This window comes from Grampus griseus (assembly GCF_964374135.1).
Source record: "Grampus griseus genome assembly, chromosome: 20".
Classification (NCBI taxonomy): domain Eukaryota; kingdom Metazoa; phylum Chordata; class Mammalia; order Artiodactyla; family Delphinidae; genus Grampus; species Grampus griseus.
In genome coordinates, this window is record NC_139014.1 from 6645842 (window position 1) to 6662696 (window position 16855).

A 16855-nucleotide genomic window follows, 5' to 3' on the forward strand; every position below is an offset into this window, starting at 1 on the left:
CTGAGATGAAGTTGGCTGAGGTCCAGACTGACCGGAATGCCCAGCCACCTTTATTCCTTCCCTCCAGGTATTCCTCAAAACCCGGAAAAGCAAGCAGGGCAGGTGGCCCCCGGGCCCCCAGCATGAGCTCCCCGTCTCACTGCCCACCTCCAGGCAACCTAGCCGCACCCACTGGGCAAGGGCCCGCGCCCTCCCAGCCCCGGGGGTGGGCCCGGAAGGGAGAGCGGGGTGACTGCGCCGGCCCGCCCCTCACTGCAGCCCCACCAGCTCTGTGATGGGAGGGGTCTGCACCATGAGCTCCTCGTAGTGGTGGAGAAACAGCCGGAAGCGAGCCAGGTAGGAGTCCTCGTTGTACGGCAGCTGCTTCTCACGGAGGAACTGGGACACCACGGGCTTCACCTGCCAGAAGGTGGGCGGGAGGAGGGGCCGCTGAGCCGGGGTTGTGGGCAGGCCCATCCCCACTGGGACCCTTCCTCTGCCCAGCCCCCACCCCCACCCCCCGCCCCCCGCTCCTGTCTGTTTTGTCCCATGATGCTCCGGAGGAGCTGAGGGGCTTGGAGAATTCCCGCCTCCCATTTCTAGCAGGCAAGGGAAAGGGAGGGCTTCTCCCCAGCACCCTTCTCTGGAGCTCCCGAATCTGTGACAGTCCTCCTTTGCGTAGGGGGATAAACCACAGCTCCTTTTCACCAAACACCTACGGAGGGCCCAACATTTCAGATCCATTTCTTCATTTCATCCTCAAAGCCTGTCAGCGTAAGCACTACTTAGTCCCATTTTACAGATGAGGAAGCCGAGGCTCAGAGACATTCAGTTAACTTGCCCAGAGCCACACGGCTAGTAAGAAAACCAGGTGTCTCTGGTCAGAAACCCACACTGCTGCCTGTACCTTGGACTGACCTTCCTGGGAACCTCTGACCAGGCCAGTTGGTTAGAGAACCCCGAAGGTGACTCCCCCTCCACCCTGAGATAGTTTCTTCATCCAAGCGTCCCCAGCCCGACCCTCATCTACCTTCAGGCACATGTTGTCGGAGAGCCTGGGGAAGAGGTGGTGCTCCACGTGGCAGCTGATGAGGGAGTGGCCGAACGCCCAGTCCAGCACGGGCAGCCGGGGCAGGTTAAGCACCCCCAGGCTCATCATGTGAATCCGTTGTGGCTTCTTGTCCCGGGAGAACATGGGCAGCCCAATGTGCTGTGACAGACACAAGCGTCACGCCCTGGGGCTGGGCTGGGCAGCCCTGTGCCTCCCCACCCTGCCTCAGGCATCCTCAGCTAGCATCCGGGGACCCGTGGGTCCTGCCACCTTCCTCACCTCCCACTCCAGCAGGACCCAGTAGAGGCGTGAGGAAGCTGAGGTCCTCCACCCAGCTGCGATGCGACCCTGTCTGTGCCCCTCGCTGAGTCTCGCCCGTCTCTGGGTCCCTCTCCCTATCTGTGCAATGAAGGGCTTGGCCTGGGTGCCTCTCGGATCTCGTGGTCCTCTAAGCCCACGACTGCCCACCGACGTCCCTCATGTCCCTGTGCCTGCATCCCAAAGAGACCCTTCTCTGCTTTTTTTCACCAAAATCCTGCTCATGGTTCAAGATCAAGTTTGCGCATCCTTGTGTATTTTTTCATTCAACAAGGATGTATAGGGCTTCCCTGGTGGCACAGTGGTTAAGAATCCGCCTGCCAATGCAGGAGACACAGGTTTGAGCCCTGGTCCGGGATGATCCCACATGCTGCGGAGCAACTAAGCCCGTGAGCCACAACTACTGAGCCCGCGTGCCTAGAGCTCGTGCTACAACAAGAGAAGCCACCACAATGAGAAGCCGGTGCACCACAACAAAGAGTAGCCCCCTCTCGCCGCAACTAGAGAAAGCCCGTGCGCAGCAACAAGGACCCAACGCAGCCAAAAATAAATAAATAAATAAATGCATTTTTTTTAAAAAAACAAAGATGTATAAACGCCTGCTCTGCCAGGCACTGTCCTCGGTCTAGAGGATGTGGAAGTGAACGGGAGCTTCTGCTCTAGCAGGACAAGCAGATGGGACACAACTATGGGATTATGTCATGGGATTCAGTCATTAATGGCAGCGTGGTAAGTGCTGGGATGGTCATATGCAGGATGCTCTAACCTGGGGTCTTCACTTGTCCCGGGAGCAGGGAGCTGACCATCCCTGGAAATGGCCCAGAAATGAGTGCTGAGCTGCTGGCCCCCCATGAAGACCTTGGTCTCCAGCTCCTGCATCCGCCTGCCTCGACACGTGTGTGCTGGGACCTCTGCGATGGCCCTTGGGCTTATCACAGTAAGAGCCCTGGAGGCAGGAGCTGGGGTCCTATTCACTTGTGTCCCCACAGAGCTTAGTCTAGTAACCTACACATAGAAGCTTCTTAATAAATCTCTGATCTGTGTGTGAAGGGCAGCCGGTGTTGAAGAGAAGCTCCTTACCTGGGACCAAAACTCTCTGTGATGACCCACAGAGAGAAAGGAAGAGAGAGGGTGGGCAGGGGAGGTGGAGGGATGCTTCCTCAGGTGGCCTCTCTCTCCCCCCGGAACCTAGGGTCCAGCCTGCGCCAGGCACCCTGGAGAGTGATCCCTGTAGCCCCCCAGCACTCAGGGTAGGGGAGGCCTCACCTGGAAGATGTTGACATGAAGGTAAGGGTGGGCCAGCAGGGATCTGGTGATGAGCATGCAGACCAGGGCTGAGCTGGGGCTCTGGAAGCCAGACACATTCAGCAGCAGCCAGTAGTGAGAATAAAGGCCCAGGGAAATCAGGCCAAGCGTCCGCAGGGCTGTCCCGAGCTCCACCTCTCTCAGCCGTTCTGCCAGAAGGGGCAAGAGATAGAGGGAGGGGTCGGCGAGGTTCCGATCCGACGTGAGTTGGCTCCCTGGTGGCTCAGTAGTGCCAACTAGGGTGACCTAGGTGTTCAGCTCATCCATACACAGCCCTGAAAAGTAGGTTCGCCCATTTTCTTTTCTTTTCTTTTTTTTTTTTTTGGCCGCGCGGCTTGCAGGATTCTTAGTTCCCTGACCAGGGATCAAACTCGGGCCCCAGCAGTGAAAGCACCGAGTCCTAACCACTGGGCCTCCAGGGAATTCCCTTTTGTATTTTTGTTGTTGTTGTTCTCACCCATTTAATGGATGAGAAAACGGAGCAGTAAGCAACCTGACCAAGGTCAGTCTGATAGTAAGTGGTGGCCTGGGACTTGAGCCCAGGTCTGGCTGTCCCCTCGCCCCTGCTCTTTCCACCGTATGATATTGCTCCTATGATACTAAAAATTATAACATGCAATAGAGTGTGAGGCATTTAGAAAGCATTTTTATATCTACGACCTCATTATGCTTTCACACCATCCTTTTTTTTTTTTTTTAGAAAAAAAGATATTTAGTAAACAATAACACAAGTGAATGTTTATAACATGATCAGGGATTATTAAATAGACAACAAGATGATGGTAAATGAGGCTTGTATATCAAATATAAAGAGTAAAGGTTATTCATTTATTTATTTAGGCATTTGATGCCTTCCCATGCAACTTTCTAGTCTTCTCAGATAGCTACAGCGTTTTTTAAATTTTTATTTTATTTTACTGTGGTAAGAACACTTAACATGAGATTTATCCTCATAGGTTTTTTTTTTTTTTTTTTTTTTATCCTCATAGGTTTTAAAGTGTGCGGTACAGTACTGTTGTCTCTGGGCACAGTGTTAGACAGCAAATCTCTGGAATTTATTCATTTTGCAAACCAGAAACTTCACGCTCATTGAACAGGGACTTTCCATTTTCCCCTCCCCTCAGCCCCTGGTGCCACCATTCTATTCTTTGCTTCAATGAGTTTGACTACTTTAGATCCCTCATATAATACGTGGAATTGTTTCACACCCTCTTTGAGGAGCAGGTAAGAACCTGAGGTTCAGAGAGGTTAGGTTACCTGCCTGTGGTCACCAGCCAGTAAGTGGCAGAGCCAGACTTGGCCCCAGGACCAAGGTTCTCTCCACCCTGCCTGGCTGTCTCAGAAAGTTTCTGTCTGGTCTTAACTCAGGGCTTCTCACTTCTTCCATGAAGCCAGGAGAGGAAGGAAGGAAAGGGGGAACCAGATCTTTGCAGGGCCCAGCCCTGGCATACTCACCAACAGCCACCAGTGGGGTTATGATGGGGATCAAGAGAGGAGCGAGGAACATGTAGACGTAGCGGTTGAGGCAAGGCAGCCTCCATGTGCTTGAGTCCCCCAGGCCCAGCACGTTGGTGTAGCCATGGTGCATCTTGACGTGTCCGTACTTGGCGTGCTCTGCAGTGAAGGACGTGCATACCTAGAGGAGGGAGCCAGAAAGGGCGCTGGGGTCTGTATCAGGCACAAGCGAGCAAAGCAGGATCTTCGGAGCCTTGAAAACACCCTCCCTCCCCAGACCACGCATTTCCAGGGCCTTCCTGCCTTCCACCCACAGCTCATCAGCCTTGAACATCAACTCTCAGGGATCCACGACCACAGAGTGGCAGCCAGTCAAAGCAACTGCGTCCACTTGGCGTGCAAATCAGTTGGCGTGCACAGCCCCCCGTGACTGCAGCCTGCAAGCCTGAGGATCGGACACACTGCAGGTAAAACTCCTGGCATGTGTTGCCATTTATTTTGTGAGGGTTTATCTTTGAAATGTCTGTACCTTCATAACACTGCTTTGCATTCGGGGCCCACAGCAGTGGGGGCAGGAGTGGCCTGGGGGCGAAGAAAGGCCATCTTCTGAACTGTCCATGAGGGTGCCCCGGTGAGGACCAAGAGTTCACTTCTTCCTAGGGGTGACTCTTCCCTGGCGTGACCCACTGTGAGAGTCTCTGAAGCTGGCAGTGAGCAGCAGCAGCTCAGACTCCAAGAGCAGTCATTCTGAATGTAAAAGAGGCGCTAAGGTGTTTCTTATGCAAATATATGCAAATGAACATGCAGCCATCAGCCTCTTCCAGTATTTTATCCAAGCCAGAAGATGTTGCTAATTTTATTGAAGATGCTGCCTGCCTGTTTCCAGGAGGACGTGAAGGGTTTCCCAATGCCAGTCACTGTGAGCCCCATACAGACAGCAGAACACACTCAGTTGAGTGTTCAGCATTCTGCACATTACACATGTAACTCATTAATCTTAAGCCTGGCAGGGTGTGGGGGGGTTATTATTATTATTATTATTATCAGTGCTGTTATTATTCACAGCTGACAGAAGCAGAAACTGAGATAGAGGCCACATGCCCACCCCAGCTCACTCAGCTAAGTAGGTGGCAGAAGTGGGATTTGAACCCTGGTTCCATCCAAGATAAGGCATAAAACCCCTGGGGTGAGTCACTGCAACAGAGCATGAACCCAGGCTTAGAGTCCAGGCAGAAGAGACAAAACCGCGAGAAGACAGATAAGGAACGACACTGTCTTCCCACTGTCTGCAGAGACTCTCTCCCTTGGAACGAAATGAAGCCGAAAAGTAGGATATGATGTCACAACAGCAGTTCCATAACAGACAGGGGAAGACAGTCAAAGCAACACAGTACGGGCCCCTCTCAAGGCAGAGGACGTGAAGGTAAATGCTGATTCAGCGGCGGTGTGGAGTTCACAAAAACAGGAGAGGCGCTTTGCTCCCAGATGATGGAACCCGCAGAGGGGTGGGTTTTATCTCTGGTTTCGGAACCTTGCAAAGGGACAGAACCTGGGGGAGGCTGCAGAAGGTGGGCAGGTAGCCTGTCAGTTAAAGTGATGTCTCTTCCAGGCCTGCTGGTCTGGAAGGACCTGCTGCTCAAGAGGGCCAGGCAGTTGGTTCAACAAAGGGGCCTCCGCCGGGGTCTGCCAGGACCTCATCAGAGGCCAGCCTGCCTCTCTCCAAGGCCTGCAAGTGTGTTTTGAATCTCACGGTTCTGTAACCAGAAGAAGCGACTGTTTTTAACTGCTCCTTCCTCATACTTCTGCTCTGAGGGCCGATCCTGTCTGCTTCTTTCTTCAAGAAATGTCAGCTGAATGCAGCGATCTGCTCTCCCCTCTGGCCCAAGCTCCACATCTCCTCGCTGACCGCACTTTGAGTAGCAAGGCCAGAAACGACCTGGGGCCTGAACCCTACCAAGCCTGGTAAGAACTTGACCCTCAGGGGCCTGGTAGGGCCAGGTGCTCAGCCACGTGCCCAGACCTGGGAATGGGGTCCGGGGCGGGGATGGGCCACCTGTGTGGTCTGACGTAACACATGATTTGTGACTCAGCACAGGCTTCCAGAGTCTGTGTGCTTTGCCTTTTTATATAACTAAGAAGAGATCTGAGGCTGTTTCTGTGAGACTGGAATTCTCCCTCCCATCTAGATGTTCTTTCCAGAAGAAGAAGGAACGCGGTGGGTTTGGGAGAAGGAGAGATTGGACACGGACTGCGGTGTGTCTCACTTGCACCCATCAAGGGGCGGGAGGAGGTAGCCATGGGCCACAGATGATCCCGACGCACAGGATTATTCACAGGTCTCACCCACGAGGATTTCCCATCCAGACCCAGAGAAAGTTCCAGAAGCTTCTTGATATTGCTACCCTCTGTACCCTCAGGAAGACTTAAGAGCCTAGACCTCTTAGCCGCACTCAGGCTCTGCAAGTGGCCAGAGTGTGTGCGGGGCGGATGTCGGTATGATGCCTCTGGACATCCCCTCTCAGCTAAAATCAGAGGCCCAGGCCTCTCATTCACTCATTTAGTTGTTTTTTCACTTAAGCATCCTCAGACCTCTGCCAGCAGCCAAAGGTCGTTATCTAATATTCTCCTCTTTTATCTTTTACACAAACAATACTTTGCAGGATTAAAAACCATCATTATAAGATTATGACACAAACTTGGGTTTCAAATAGGTCACTTTACTGGATTGGAAGGGGAGGGGCAGGACGAGGCAGGTGACGGCCGGAGGCTGTAGGTGTGGCCACTGGGGGAGGTGAGGAGTGGGCGGAGGAGGAGGCATCAACACAAGGGCCAAGCTTCCAGCTCAAGGCCCGGCGCAGGGTGGGGTCACTCCAGAGATGGGGCAGGAGAAGAGGGCCACAGGCATGGACCAGCTGAGAAAGAGGGGCTGGGGGTCGTCACAGCGGCAGCATCCCTCAGGCAGGAGGGACTCCAGGTTGGAGTCTGCCCAGCTTCCATCCCTCCCTCCAGACCCTCTCTCACTGATCCCAGGGCTGAGCAACCCCTTCACACTGGCTTCAGAGTTTGCGGGGTCGTGGGGTGCTTCTGAGGCTCCACAGGCCTCAGCGATTGGTTGGTCAGATAAAGTATAGGGCACCCACATAAATTAGAATCTCAGATAAACAACCAATCATTTTTTATAGACATATATCCCAAACACTGCCTGCATTTCTTGTTTATCTGAAGACTAAAGTTCACTGGGCATCCTGGATTTTTTTTTTTTTTTTTTTGACTGTGTTGGGTCTTCATGGCTGTGCACGGGCTTTATGTAGTTGTGGCGAATGGGGGCTACTCTTTGTTGAGGTGCACGGGCTTCTCATTGTGGTGGCTTCTCTTTGTTGCACAGCATGGGCTCTAGGCGCACAGGCTTCAGTAGTTGTGGCACGCGGGCTCAGTAGTTGTGGCTCGCGGGCTCAGTAGTTGTGGCTCGCGGGCTCAGTAGTTGTAGCTCGTGGGCACAGTAGTTGTGGCTCGCAGGCTCTAGAGCACAGGCTCGGTAGTTGTGGTGCATGGGCTTAGTTGCTCCACAGCATGTGGGATCTTCCCGGCCCAGGGCTCTAACCCATGGTCCCCTGCATCGGCCAGCGGATTCTTAACCACTGCGCCACCAGGGAAGTCCCGCATCCTGGATTTTTATTTGCTACATCTGGCAGCCCTACTCAGTGAGAACACAAGTCCCTGAGCGCGAGTCCTCGGGTACCACGCGGGCTCTCCCGCTAACAGTGATGTGTTAGCACCTTCGGATAACAGAGGGGCCGCAGTGAGGGCGGAAGCCAGAGGAGCCTGGAGTGCCTCATCCTGCTGGGAGCGGCCTGGATGTGGTCGGGTCTGATCCTATCAAGCGGCTCTCATGAAATTCTTTCCCTTTTCAGGCCTCGTCCCTAGAAGCTCCCAGCTCCTCTGCTTGGCCCATGGGCCTCCTTTTCCCCTTTTCTCCAGAGTCCCCATGAGATTCTAGTGACTCCAGGTTTCTGTGGGTCCCTCATGCACTATGCTCTTCCCAGATCCATGCCTTTATCTGTACCTCTGCTCAGCCTGCAGCCACCTTCCTGCTTCTGGGCCTGGGATCAGGAGCCCTGTCCTGGCAGTGTCTCCCCTGGACACTCTCACCAGGGGTTCTCGGCACTATTGACATTTGGGACCAACACTGTCTCAGCCCCCAAAGCTCCGCAGCAAACCCAGCCTCCCTCCAATCTCCCCTCCCAACTGGGCAGGCACTGGGCCCCTGGGAGCAGCCCCACCCTTTTCTCTCCAAGCCCCTCCCCCAGGGACACTCCTCAGACTAAGTGCTGCCCCCCACAGACGACCACCTGATCTGCTCCTGGGTCCTTGGCCTCTGGGGGCCAGTGGGCAAGCCCACCCAGAAGCAGGCTTTTAGAGACCCTCAGGAGTTGGCATCACCACAAGAACCCTTAAAAGTACATTTTGCAAATCTGCACATGTGATAAAATGGCACAAACACACACACATACACCAATGTCAACGTCCTGGGTTTGCTGTTGAATGACATTTACATAAATGGAACTATTGGGGGAAACTGGGTGAGGGATCCACTGGACCTCTGTCCTCTCTGATCTATTTTTGCAATGTCCTATGAATCTATAATTTTTTCAAAAATAAAAAGGTTTTATTTTTTTTTAAGTATATTTTGTACTGCAGATCTGAGTTTGCCTGCTAAATAATTCTTTTAATTAAAAAACTTAAAAATCACAGCGGTGCAAACTCAGATTACCACCTCTCGGGGGGCGGGAGGGGCCAAACAAAGATTAGAGGCAGCCCAGAGGATAAGAGCCACCCTGAATTCGTGGCAAGGGAGCGTTCGAGCATCATGACTAGGCTGGGGGTTCTCGGCTTTGTTTCCACCACCACCACACGGGACTGGAACGAAGGTGACCGCGTTTCCCTGGGTGACACCCCTCCCCCAGGGCAGAGCTGGCCTGTGCTCTCTGTGGACCATCTGTGACTCCACCCCCGTAGCACAAAGCTGACTTCAGAAGGAGGGTTTGAAGTTGAGACACAGTGGAGCTTAGTAACTGGTACAGCCTGTTCCCTCCTACTCAGGGGAACATCTTGATAGTGAGTGACTTGCAAGGGAGTCCCTAAAGCCCTCTTGACTGCAGGAGTTAATCTTTCCCAACTAAAAATAGAGTTGTCATATGATCCTGCAATCCCATTCCTGGGCATGTGTCTGGAGAAAACTATAATTCGAAAAGATACATGCACTCCAATGTTCATTGCAGCACTATTTACAATAGTCAAAACAGGGTAGCAACCTAAATGCCCAGTGACACATGAATGGATAAAGAAGATGTGGTATATATATACTATGAAATACTACTCAGCCATAAAAAAGAATGAAATAACGCCATTTGCAGCTACATGGATGGACCTAGAGATGATCATACTAAGTGAAGTAAGTCAGAACGAGAAAAAAATAACCATATGATATCATTTATATGTAGAATCTAAAATGTGACACAAATGAACTTATCTGCGAAACAGAAACAGACTCACAGACATAGAGGACAGACTTGTGGTTGCCAAGGGGGAGGGGGGAATGAGGGAAGGATAGATTGGGAGTTAGGGATTAACAGATGCAAACTATTATACATAGCATGGATAAACAACAAGGTCCTACTGTATAGCACTGGGAACTGTATCCAATATCCTGTGATAAACCAGAATGGAAAAGAATATGAAAAAGAATCTGTGTGTGTGTACATATATGTATATATGGAAAACTGAATCACTTTGCTGTATAGTAGAAATTAACATTGTATATCAACTATACTTCAATAAAATAAATTTTAAAAAAATCTTTCCCAAGCTTCAGTACTTAAAACATGGGGGCCTGCCCGCCCCAGCCTGCCCCCCACATTCCTGTGGCCTTTGACTGGCAGTCCCCAAGGATATGACTGACAGTCCCCGAGAATATAACTAGTAGTCCCTATGACATAGCCCAGGCCAGGGTGATCAGTGGGCAAGGTAGAGAGTCAGAAGTACACTAGTAGGGGAAATGGAACATTCTGGTGTAGACTGGAAATGGGTCCAGAGGGAAGTTCATCCTGGTGTGGGTGAACTTCCTGGTGTATGATTTGGGATACTTTTGCAGAGAAACAACAGCAACCTGAATGTCAGCCACCCCGTCCATCCTGCCAGCTCCTCCCCTCAGATCTGATGGGTCACAGTGACCTGTCTCACCCCCAGCCCTTGACAGCAGACCTTCAGACAAACCAGGCAAAAGCTGGCTGCCCCAGGAAAGGCAGTGACATTCAGCTGACACCTGAGGCTGCAACTAGCGGACTAGATTCTTCTATAGTGATGCTGCCTCCTGAGGGTCACGGTTTGGGAAAAGCACAGGCAGCCAACAAGAGGAGGATTACAGGGAGACAACAGGACGTGGCAGACAGGGAGAGCCAGGGATCCAAGAGGGTCCCAGGTCGTCCGCTGAGATGCTGCATGTCGCGAGCTGGTCCTTTGCATGATGCAAAGGACAGGTGGTGGTCCAGGGCCTGAACAAACAGCCCCCTCAACACACACACACACACACACACACACACACACACACACACACACACGTCCACTGAGCTTTGCATAAGTTGGTCAACCTTTCAGTTAAAAATAAACCGCTAACAGAGAAAACAAAACAAATAACAACAAAAATCACTAACCCTGGGACGAGCCTGGTGGTCCGGTGGGTAAGACTCCGCGCTCCCAATGCAGGGGGCCCGGGTTCAATCCCTGGTCGGGGAACTAGATCCTGCATGCTGCAACTAAGAGTCCGCATGCTTCAACTAAGATCCCGAGTGCCACAACTAAGACCCCGCGCAGCCAAAATAAATAAATAAATAAATTTTTCTTTTAAATTACTAACCCTTTCCTTGCAGTTGACTGTGTTCCCTCCAGAGGGAAAAAAAAAAAAAGAAACTTGTTACTTCGAAGCAAACATTGAAGAGTCAGGCCCAAACCCTAAATGAAGATCTAGGATGTCTCGTTTAATCCTCATGCTGGCTTCATGAGGGAGGAAACATTATTCTCATTTATTAGGTGAGGAAACTAACAGTTAGATGCTGGTCCAAAGGCAGCCACCGTGTCCAAAGTGCCCCTGACGCTGTCCCCTGCCTGGCGGACAAGACCCAGGCCTCCATTCGCCCCGCCATGCCATGGGCTGAGGAGGCGGAGCCACCCCTCCTTCTCACTGGGAGCTGGATCTTCCCCAGAGGGTGGCCAGGGCCATGCCTTGATGGGGGCGTGCAAGAGTGGAGGCCTCCCACTCAGGTTGGCCATCTGAGAAATCTGTGACCTGCCCACAGCTGATTGCAGCATAACAGCCTCTGTCACAACACGGGGGTGGCAGCCAAGCCCCCCCCACCATGGGGGGGCTCACCCACCTCTAGGCTGTGACCCTCCAGCAGCTGGCTTTTCCCTGGACCTTGTCCCCCCATCACCTGCAGGGTCATCATCAACAAATACTGAGTTCAGCCCTGTGCCAGGCGCTAAAGGGGCAAGGAGGCAAAGATGAGGCCACTGCCCTGGGTCCCAGGGGACAAGAGGAGGTGCAGCCACCAGGCTGCCTGGGTCTTTCAGGGTGGGCCACGCGCTCTGGTTCGCCTGGAGCCCTCCTGCTGGGGAGCCTGGGAAGACTCCTCCTTCTTAGCTGCCCCCAGGCCCCTGGGACTCAGCACAGCTTTGTCAAATCCACACAGAGCTAACCCTCCCTCTCGTGTCCCATGTGATTGCCTAACATGCCCGGTTCCTCCCCTGCCTGTGATGACAAACTCAGGGGGCATCTGACCCTGGCTCCACGGTTGGGCCTGCACCTTAGAGTCTGGCTGGGACCAGTGCCCAGGGGTCCCCGGGAAGGAGAGTGTCTTGAAATGGACCCTGAGGACCCATTGGTTCCCCCTTGTCCTTGGCACTTCAGAAATGTGTGCAAGGGACTTCCCTGGTGGTCCAGTGGCTAAGACTCCGCGCTCCCAATGCAGGGGGCCCGGGTTCAATCCCTGGTCAGGGAACTAGATCCCACACGCCGCAACTAATAGGAGTTCCCATGCCTCGACTAAAAAAAAAAGAGATCCTGCAAGCGGCAACTAAGACCCGTGCAGCCAAGTAAATAAATAAATACTAAAAAAAGAAAAGAAAAGAAAAGAAAAAGAAATGTGTGCAGGTGGAAGAGATGGGTTTGGGGAAAATGAGGGCAATGGAGAGTTCTGGGTAGGAAATGCTTCCTCTCACCCAACCGATGCAGTGTAATTTTATAAAACGTCGTGTGTGTGTATGTGTGTGTGTGTGTGTATGTACAGTTACGTAGAGTTTTATAAAGTTATATAACTTTATTAAAAGTTAATAACTGAGGGACTTCCCTGGCAGTCCAGTGGTTAAGACTCCACACTTCCACTGCAGGGGGCACGGGTTCGATCCCTACTCGGGGAACTAAGATCCCACATGCCACGAGGCGCGGCCAATAAATAAATAAAAGCTCTTTAAAAAAGTTAATAATTGAGTTAATTGGTCATGGTAACCAGTTCCTGGCGAAAAAGGGCTGTTTCTGGTACCAGCTTTCATATTAGTTCATAAGGGACCTGGGTGGCCACGGGAGAGGCCGCCTGGAAAGGAGGGAAGGGGCTCTCAGAAGAACTGGAAGGCCTGACACCAGTCCAGAGAGAAGGGCAACCTGGCCAGAAACCTTTGCCTTCCTGACCGTGCCCATAGGTTGAGGCAGCATGGGGAGGCAGTGGAAGCAGGGGGCCCAAGGGTCAGGAAAGAGAAGGCGCCTTCCTGGTACAGCCCTGGGGAAACAGGGGGCTTCTAGGATGGCTTGGCCATTGTCAGGTGTCCTGAGATGGCAGAGCTGGGGTGCTGTGACACCAGTCCCCTGCTCCCCTGCCCTTTGGTCTGTGGTTCACATCCTAAACCCTGATTGCAAAACCAGGAGGCCCCGAAGGTGTAGCCAGGACCTGCCAACCACAGGCATCCTGGTGGGAGGAGGAAGCTCTACCACCCTTGGCCCAGGGCTGCAGAGAGGCGAGCCGGTGCCCCCAGGAGAAACGGGTGCTCAGACCACATCGGCTGCCACAGTTAAATACTCATCATTCCTCATGCAGCCCTCTACCCTCTCAAGGGCTTGGGGACATGCACACACACAGACACACACCCACCATAGTGAAGGCTGTACACTTGGGCCCACAGACCACAGCTGCAGCTGCCGGCCCTCGAGGGCACACACAGCTGCACACACCTAGATTCTCACACACAGTACCAGCAGCTGCTCCCACCCAGTCCCAGGCTCACCTCCACAAAGAAAAGCACCCAGATCTTGCTCCAGCGTTTGGACTCGGTGAGGGCACCATGAGTGGCAAGGTGGCTGCCCTTGACAGTGAGCGTGTAGTGGCACACACCCAGGATGGTGACGCCCAGGGCAAAGACCAGGAGATTCTCAGAGCGCAGGCACAGGAACCCTGCATGGAGAAGGGAGAATTGGTGTTAAGGGGAGCGGTAAGGGCAGGGCCTTTCTCTGGTTCTTGGAGATCTGGGCCCAAACAACCCAGCCCGCATCCCTGGGAGCCCAGGCCAAAGCGGGCCCAGTCCTGAGGACTGCCACAGACAGCGGTGAGGCAGGTCCCATGATGGCCTGAGGGGCATGGGTTGGCTCTCTCTACCGGATTTGGGACAAAACAGCCCCACTCACTCACCAGGGAGACGCTGGGAGTCTTGATTCTGCGCCCCAGCCAGAGGAGTGGTGGTGTGGAGGGCATGGTGGGGGGTCCAGGCCAGAAGTGCAGGGAACGCTCCATCCTCCCTCTCACTCCCCTCACGCCATCCCTGGTGTCCCCTTGGAGCACCCTCTCCTTCCCCAGGCCACCTCATTCTTCCCTGCCTCTCCTTGACTCGGCTCAACTTTCTCCTCCACGGCCCTTCGCGCCATCAGGGCTCCTCTGGGGACACAGGCAGGACACCCCAACTAGACTTTCGGGGTTGACCCTCTGTCCCGGGTTCCCGGGCACGCGCCGTCTACCCCACCCCGCCGCCCCCCAGCCCTCTCCGTCTCCCTCCCCCGCCTCCCACCGCCCCCATCCCAGCCGGGCCCCTGATCGCCCTGGCCCCGTGTCCCTCACCGGGTGGCAAGGCGAGGAGGCTGAGCGCGAGGATGGCGCAGTCCACGCCGTGGCGCTCCCACCACGAGCTCACCCTCACCACGTCCTGGACCCGCACCTCCAGCTCGCCCAGCAGCGACTCGGCCCCGCCGCTCGCACGGAGCTCGCCCCGCGCCGGTTCCATGGGCTCCGCGCGGCGGGCTCGGCGCCCGCGGAGGACTCGGAAGATCCGGAGCGGCTGCGGCGCCGGGCGGGCTAAGCGCAGAGCGCGAGCCGGGGCGGGCCGGGGCGGAGTCACGCGCGCGGCTGGGATCCCCGCCCCCCGGTTAGGGCGCGTGCCGGGCGCCAGGGCTCCTGCTGCCGAGCGCGGCGGCCACCCGGCCCGGGGCCACCCTCCCGGCGGGCAGGACCAGAATCGCCGCAGGACGAGCGCGCAGATGTGCGGGGGTGGGGAGGCCATCCGGAGCCAGAAGCAGCTCGCGGTCCAGCGGCCCCGGCGGGGGCGGGGCGGGGGCACAGAGACCCCAGGGGAGACCCCCGAGGGCCTTCCCTGTTTGCCTGATCTCAAATAACTCCCTCGCGTTCTCCCGGACCCCGCACCCCGCTCGGGTTTGTGGTACCATTTTTATCCCATAGCTTAAGTATTTTTCTCAGTAGCACTTAGCGGACTCTCCCACACAAGACACGGACATTTGTTCCCTGTTTCCACCGACAGACTGGGCGCAGGTGCCGACAGGCCTCACTTTGCCGATTTTGCTCAAGCTGTATCTTCAGTACCTTAAACAGTGCACGAAAATATTTTTGAATTCATGGGACAGAAAATTCGAGGCCTCACTCTACCCAGACCAGTGGGGGAGTGGGGGCACCCCTTTGAATCCGGCTTTAGCAGCGGTGACCCATGGAGGGTTGGCTTCCCAGCCCAGTGGCTTTGGGGGTGAGAAGGGATAACTATAGGGAAAAAACGTTCAGAGCTCAGCATTCCAGGTGGAATCCCTCTGCAGTGCCGCTCACTCGGGGTCGGTGCCCGGGTCTGAAAGCCAAGGCAAACAGCACCCGTCCTAGCCCTTCCCATCAGCTCAGGCCCCAACCCAGCGCTGCTGGAGGTCGGCCTTGGCCCCAGGAGCACAAGCCACTGTGTTCTGCAAACACCCTTCTCGGCTCCTGAGGGTCCTTTCTCCTTTTTCTTTTTTAACTTTCCCCCTGGTTTTGTACTGAAGTCCCTTTAAAAATGAGGTCTGGGATGGTGAGGACAGCAGCACTGGCCTCAGGAGAACTTTGGAGAGGGGGAGGGGGAGGGGAGGGGGAGGGGAGGGGAGGGGAGGGGAGGGGAGGGAAGGGGGAAGAGGGGAAGGTGGCAGGAGGGAAGAGATGGAGGAGAAGTCTATGAAAGAGGGTCAGGTACACTTAAGACTGATTCCTCGGTCTTCCTTGGCGTTTTCCTTCACTATTTCTTATGAGTTTATCCCTCCAGTTTTTTATAAAAGGGCAAGATTTCTTTACCAGGTTGCTATTCAAAAGGGCTTACGATTTAATAGGCCAGTTCTCACCACACACACGTCTGGCTCCGTACAGTTTACCACTGACTTCCAGGTACTTATTAGGCTTGGTGTATCCCCCACAACTCTGTGAGGATGACGTCATCCCCATTTAATTGATGGGGGCCCGGATCTGCCCACAGTCACCCCACAGTTATTAAATGGCAAAACCAGCACTCAAATCCAGGAAGTCTCTAAATCCAATCACCCTTTGTTTTTATCAGAGATTCTTCCTTCTCAAACATACTAGCATTTTCAGGGAGGGGATACCTACAATTATTTTTTAATTAATTAATTTTATTTATTTATTTTTGGCTGCACTGGGTCTTTGTTGCCGTGTGCGGGTTTTCTCTAGTTGTGGCGAGCAGGGGCTACTCTTCGTTGCGGTGTGCAGCCTTCTCATTGTGCTGGCTTCTCTTGTTGCGGAGCACGGACTCTAGGAGCACGGGCTTCAGTAGTTGTAGTGTGCAGGCTCGGTAGTTGTGGCACGTGGGCTCAGTAGTTGTGGCACACAGGCTTAGTTGCTCCACGGCATGTGCGATCTTCCTGGACCAGGGCTAGAACCCGTGTTCCCTGCACTGGCAGGCGGATTCTTAACCACTGCGCCACCAGGGAAGCCCGATACCTACAATTTTTAAAAGGATATTTGATATTAACATGCAACATTGTAATTCTATAAGGGCGAAATTCTACTGCTTTCATTCTATAGACTGGGGAACTTCCTGGTACCAGGAAGCCCCTCTCCAGGCCTGGGCTGCCCTCTGGACCTCTAAGTGGTGCTGGAAGGAGGCAAATGCTGTGTCGAACAGGAGCAGAGGTGGACGAGTATTAGAGGAGCTCAGAGGAGCAAAGAATCCCCATGGGCTGGGGCTGACTGGAGGCTCCTTGGAGAGAAGCAGACTTAATTTAGAGCAGAGTTAAAACAAGAGGGTACTTTGGGTGTAGATGGCAGGGGAAGGGGCTGTGGGTTGGGAGATGGGGGGAAAAACAAAAATCCGAAAGACTTGAATAGACAGTTCACCAAAGAAAATGTACAAATGGCCAATAAACCCATGAAAAGAGGCTCCATGTCATTAGTC

General features: G+C 53.8%; 1 protein-coding gene across 1 annotated transcript; it reads right to left on the reverse strand.

Annotated features, from left to right (window-relative positions):
• Positions 1-14494, reverse strand: FADS6 (fatty acid desaturase 6). Its single transcript, XM_082678712.1, has 6 exons — positions 14263-14494; positions 13439-13605; positions 4109-4289; positions 2615-2802; positions 1010-1189; positions 1-399 (listed from the first exon to the last, which is right to left on the reverse strand). Exons 1-6 carry the CDS (start codon positions 14423-14425, stop codon positions 250-252), a joined length of 1029 nt encoding a protein of 342 aa, XP_082534838.1. The 5' UTR covers positions 14426-14494; the 3' UTR covers positions 1-249.
• Positions 14495-16855: the final 2361 nt, after the last annotated feature.

What these genes read in the sequence shown, in the direction of transcription:
- FADS6 (XM_082678712.1), bottom strand. Translation starts at nt 14,425, where the DNA reads ATGGAACCGGCGCGGGGCGAGCTCCGTGCGAGCGGCGGGGCCGAGTCG. An exon ending in GGGTGCTTTTCTTTGTGGAG is followed by an intron (nt 4,290 to 13,438) that starts GTGAGCCTGGGA and finishes TCCCTCCTCTAG; the next exon opens with GTATGCACGTCCTTCACTGC. An exon ending in CCGACAACATGTGCCTGAAG is followed by an intron (nt 400 to 1,009) that starts GTAGATGAGGGT and finishes ACCTTCTGGCAG; the next exon opens with GTGAAGCCCGTGGTGTCCCA.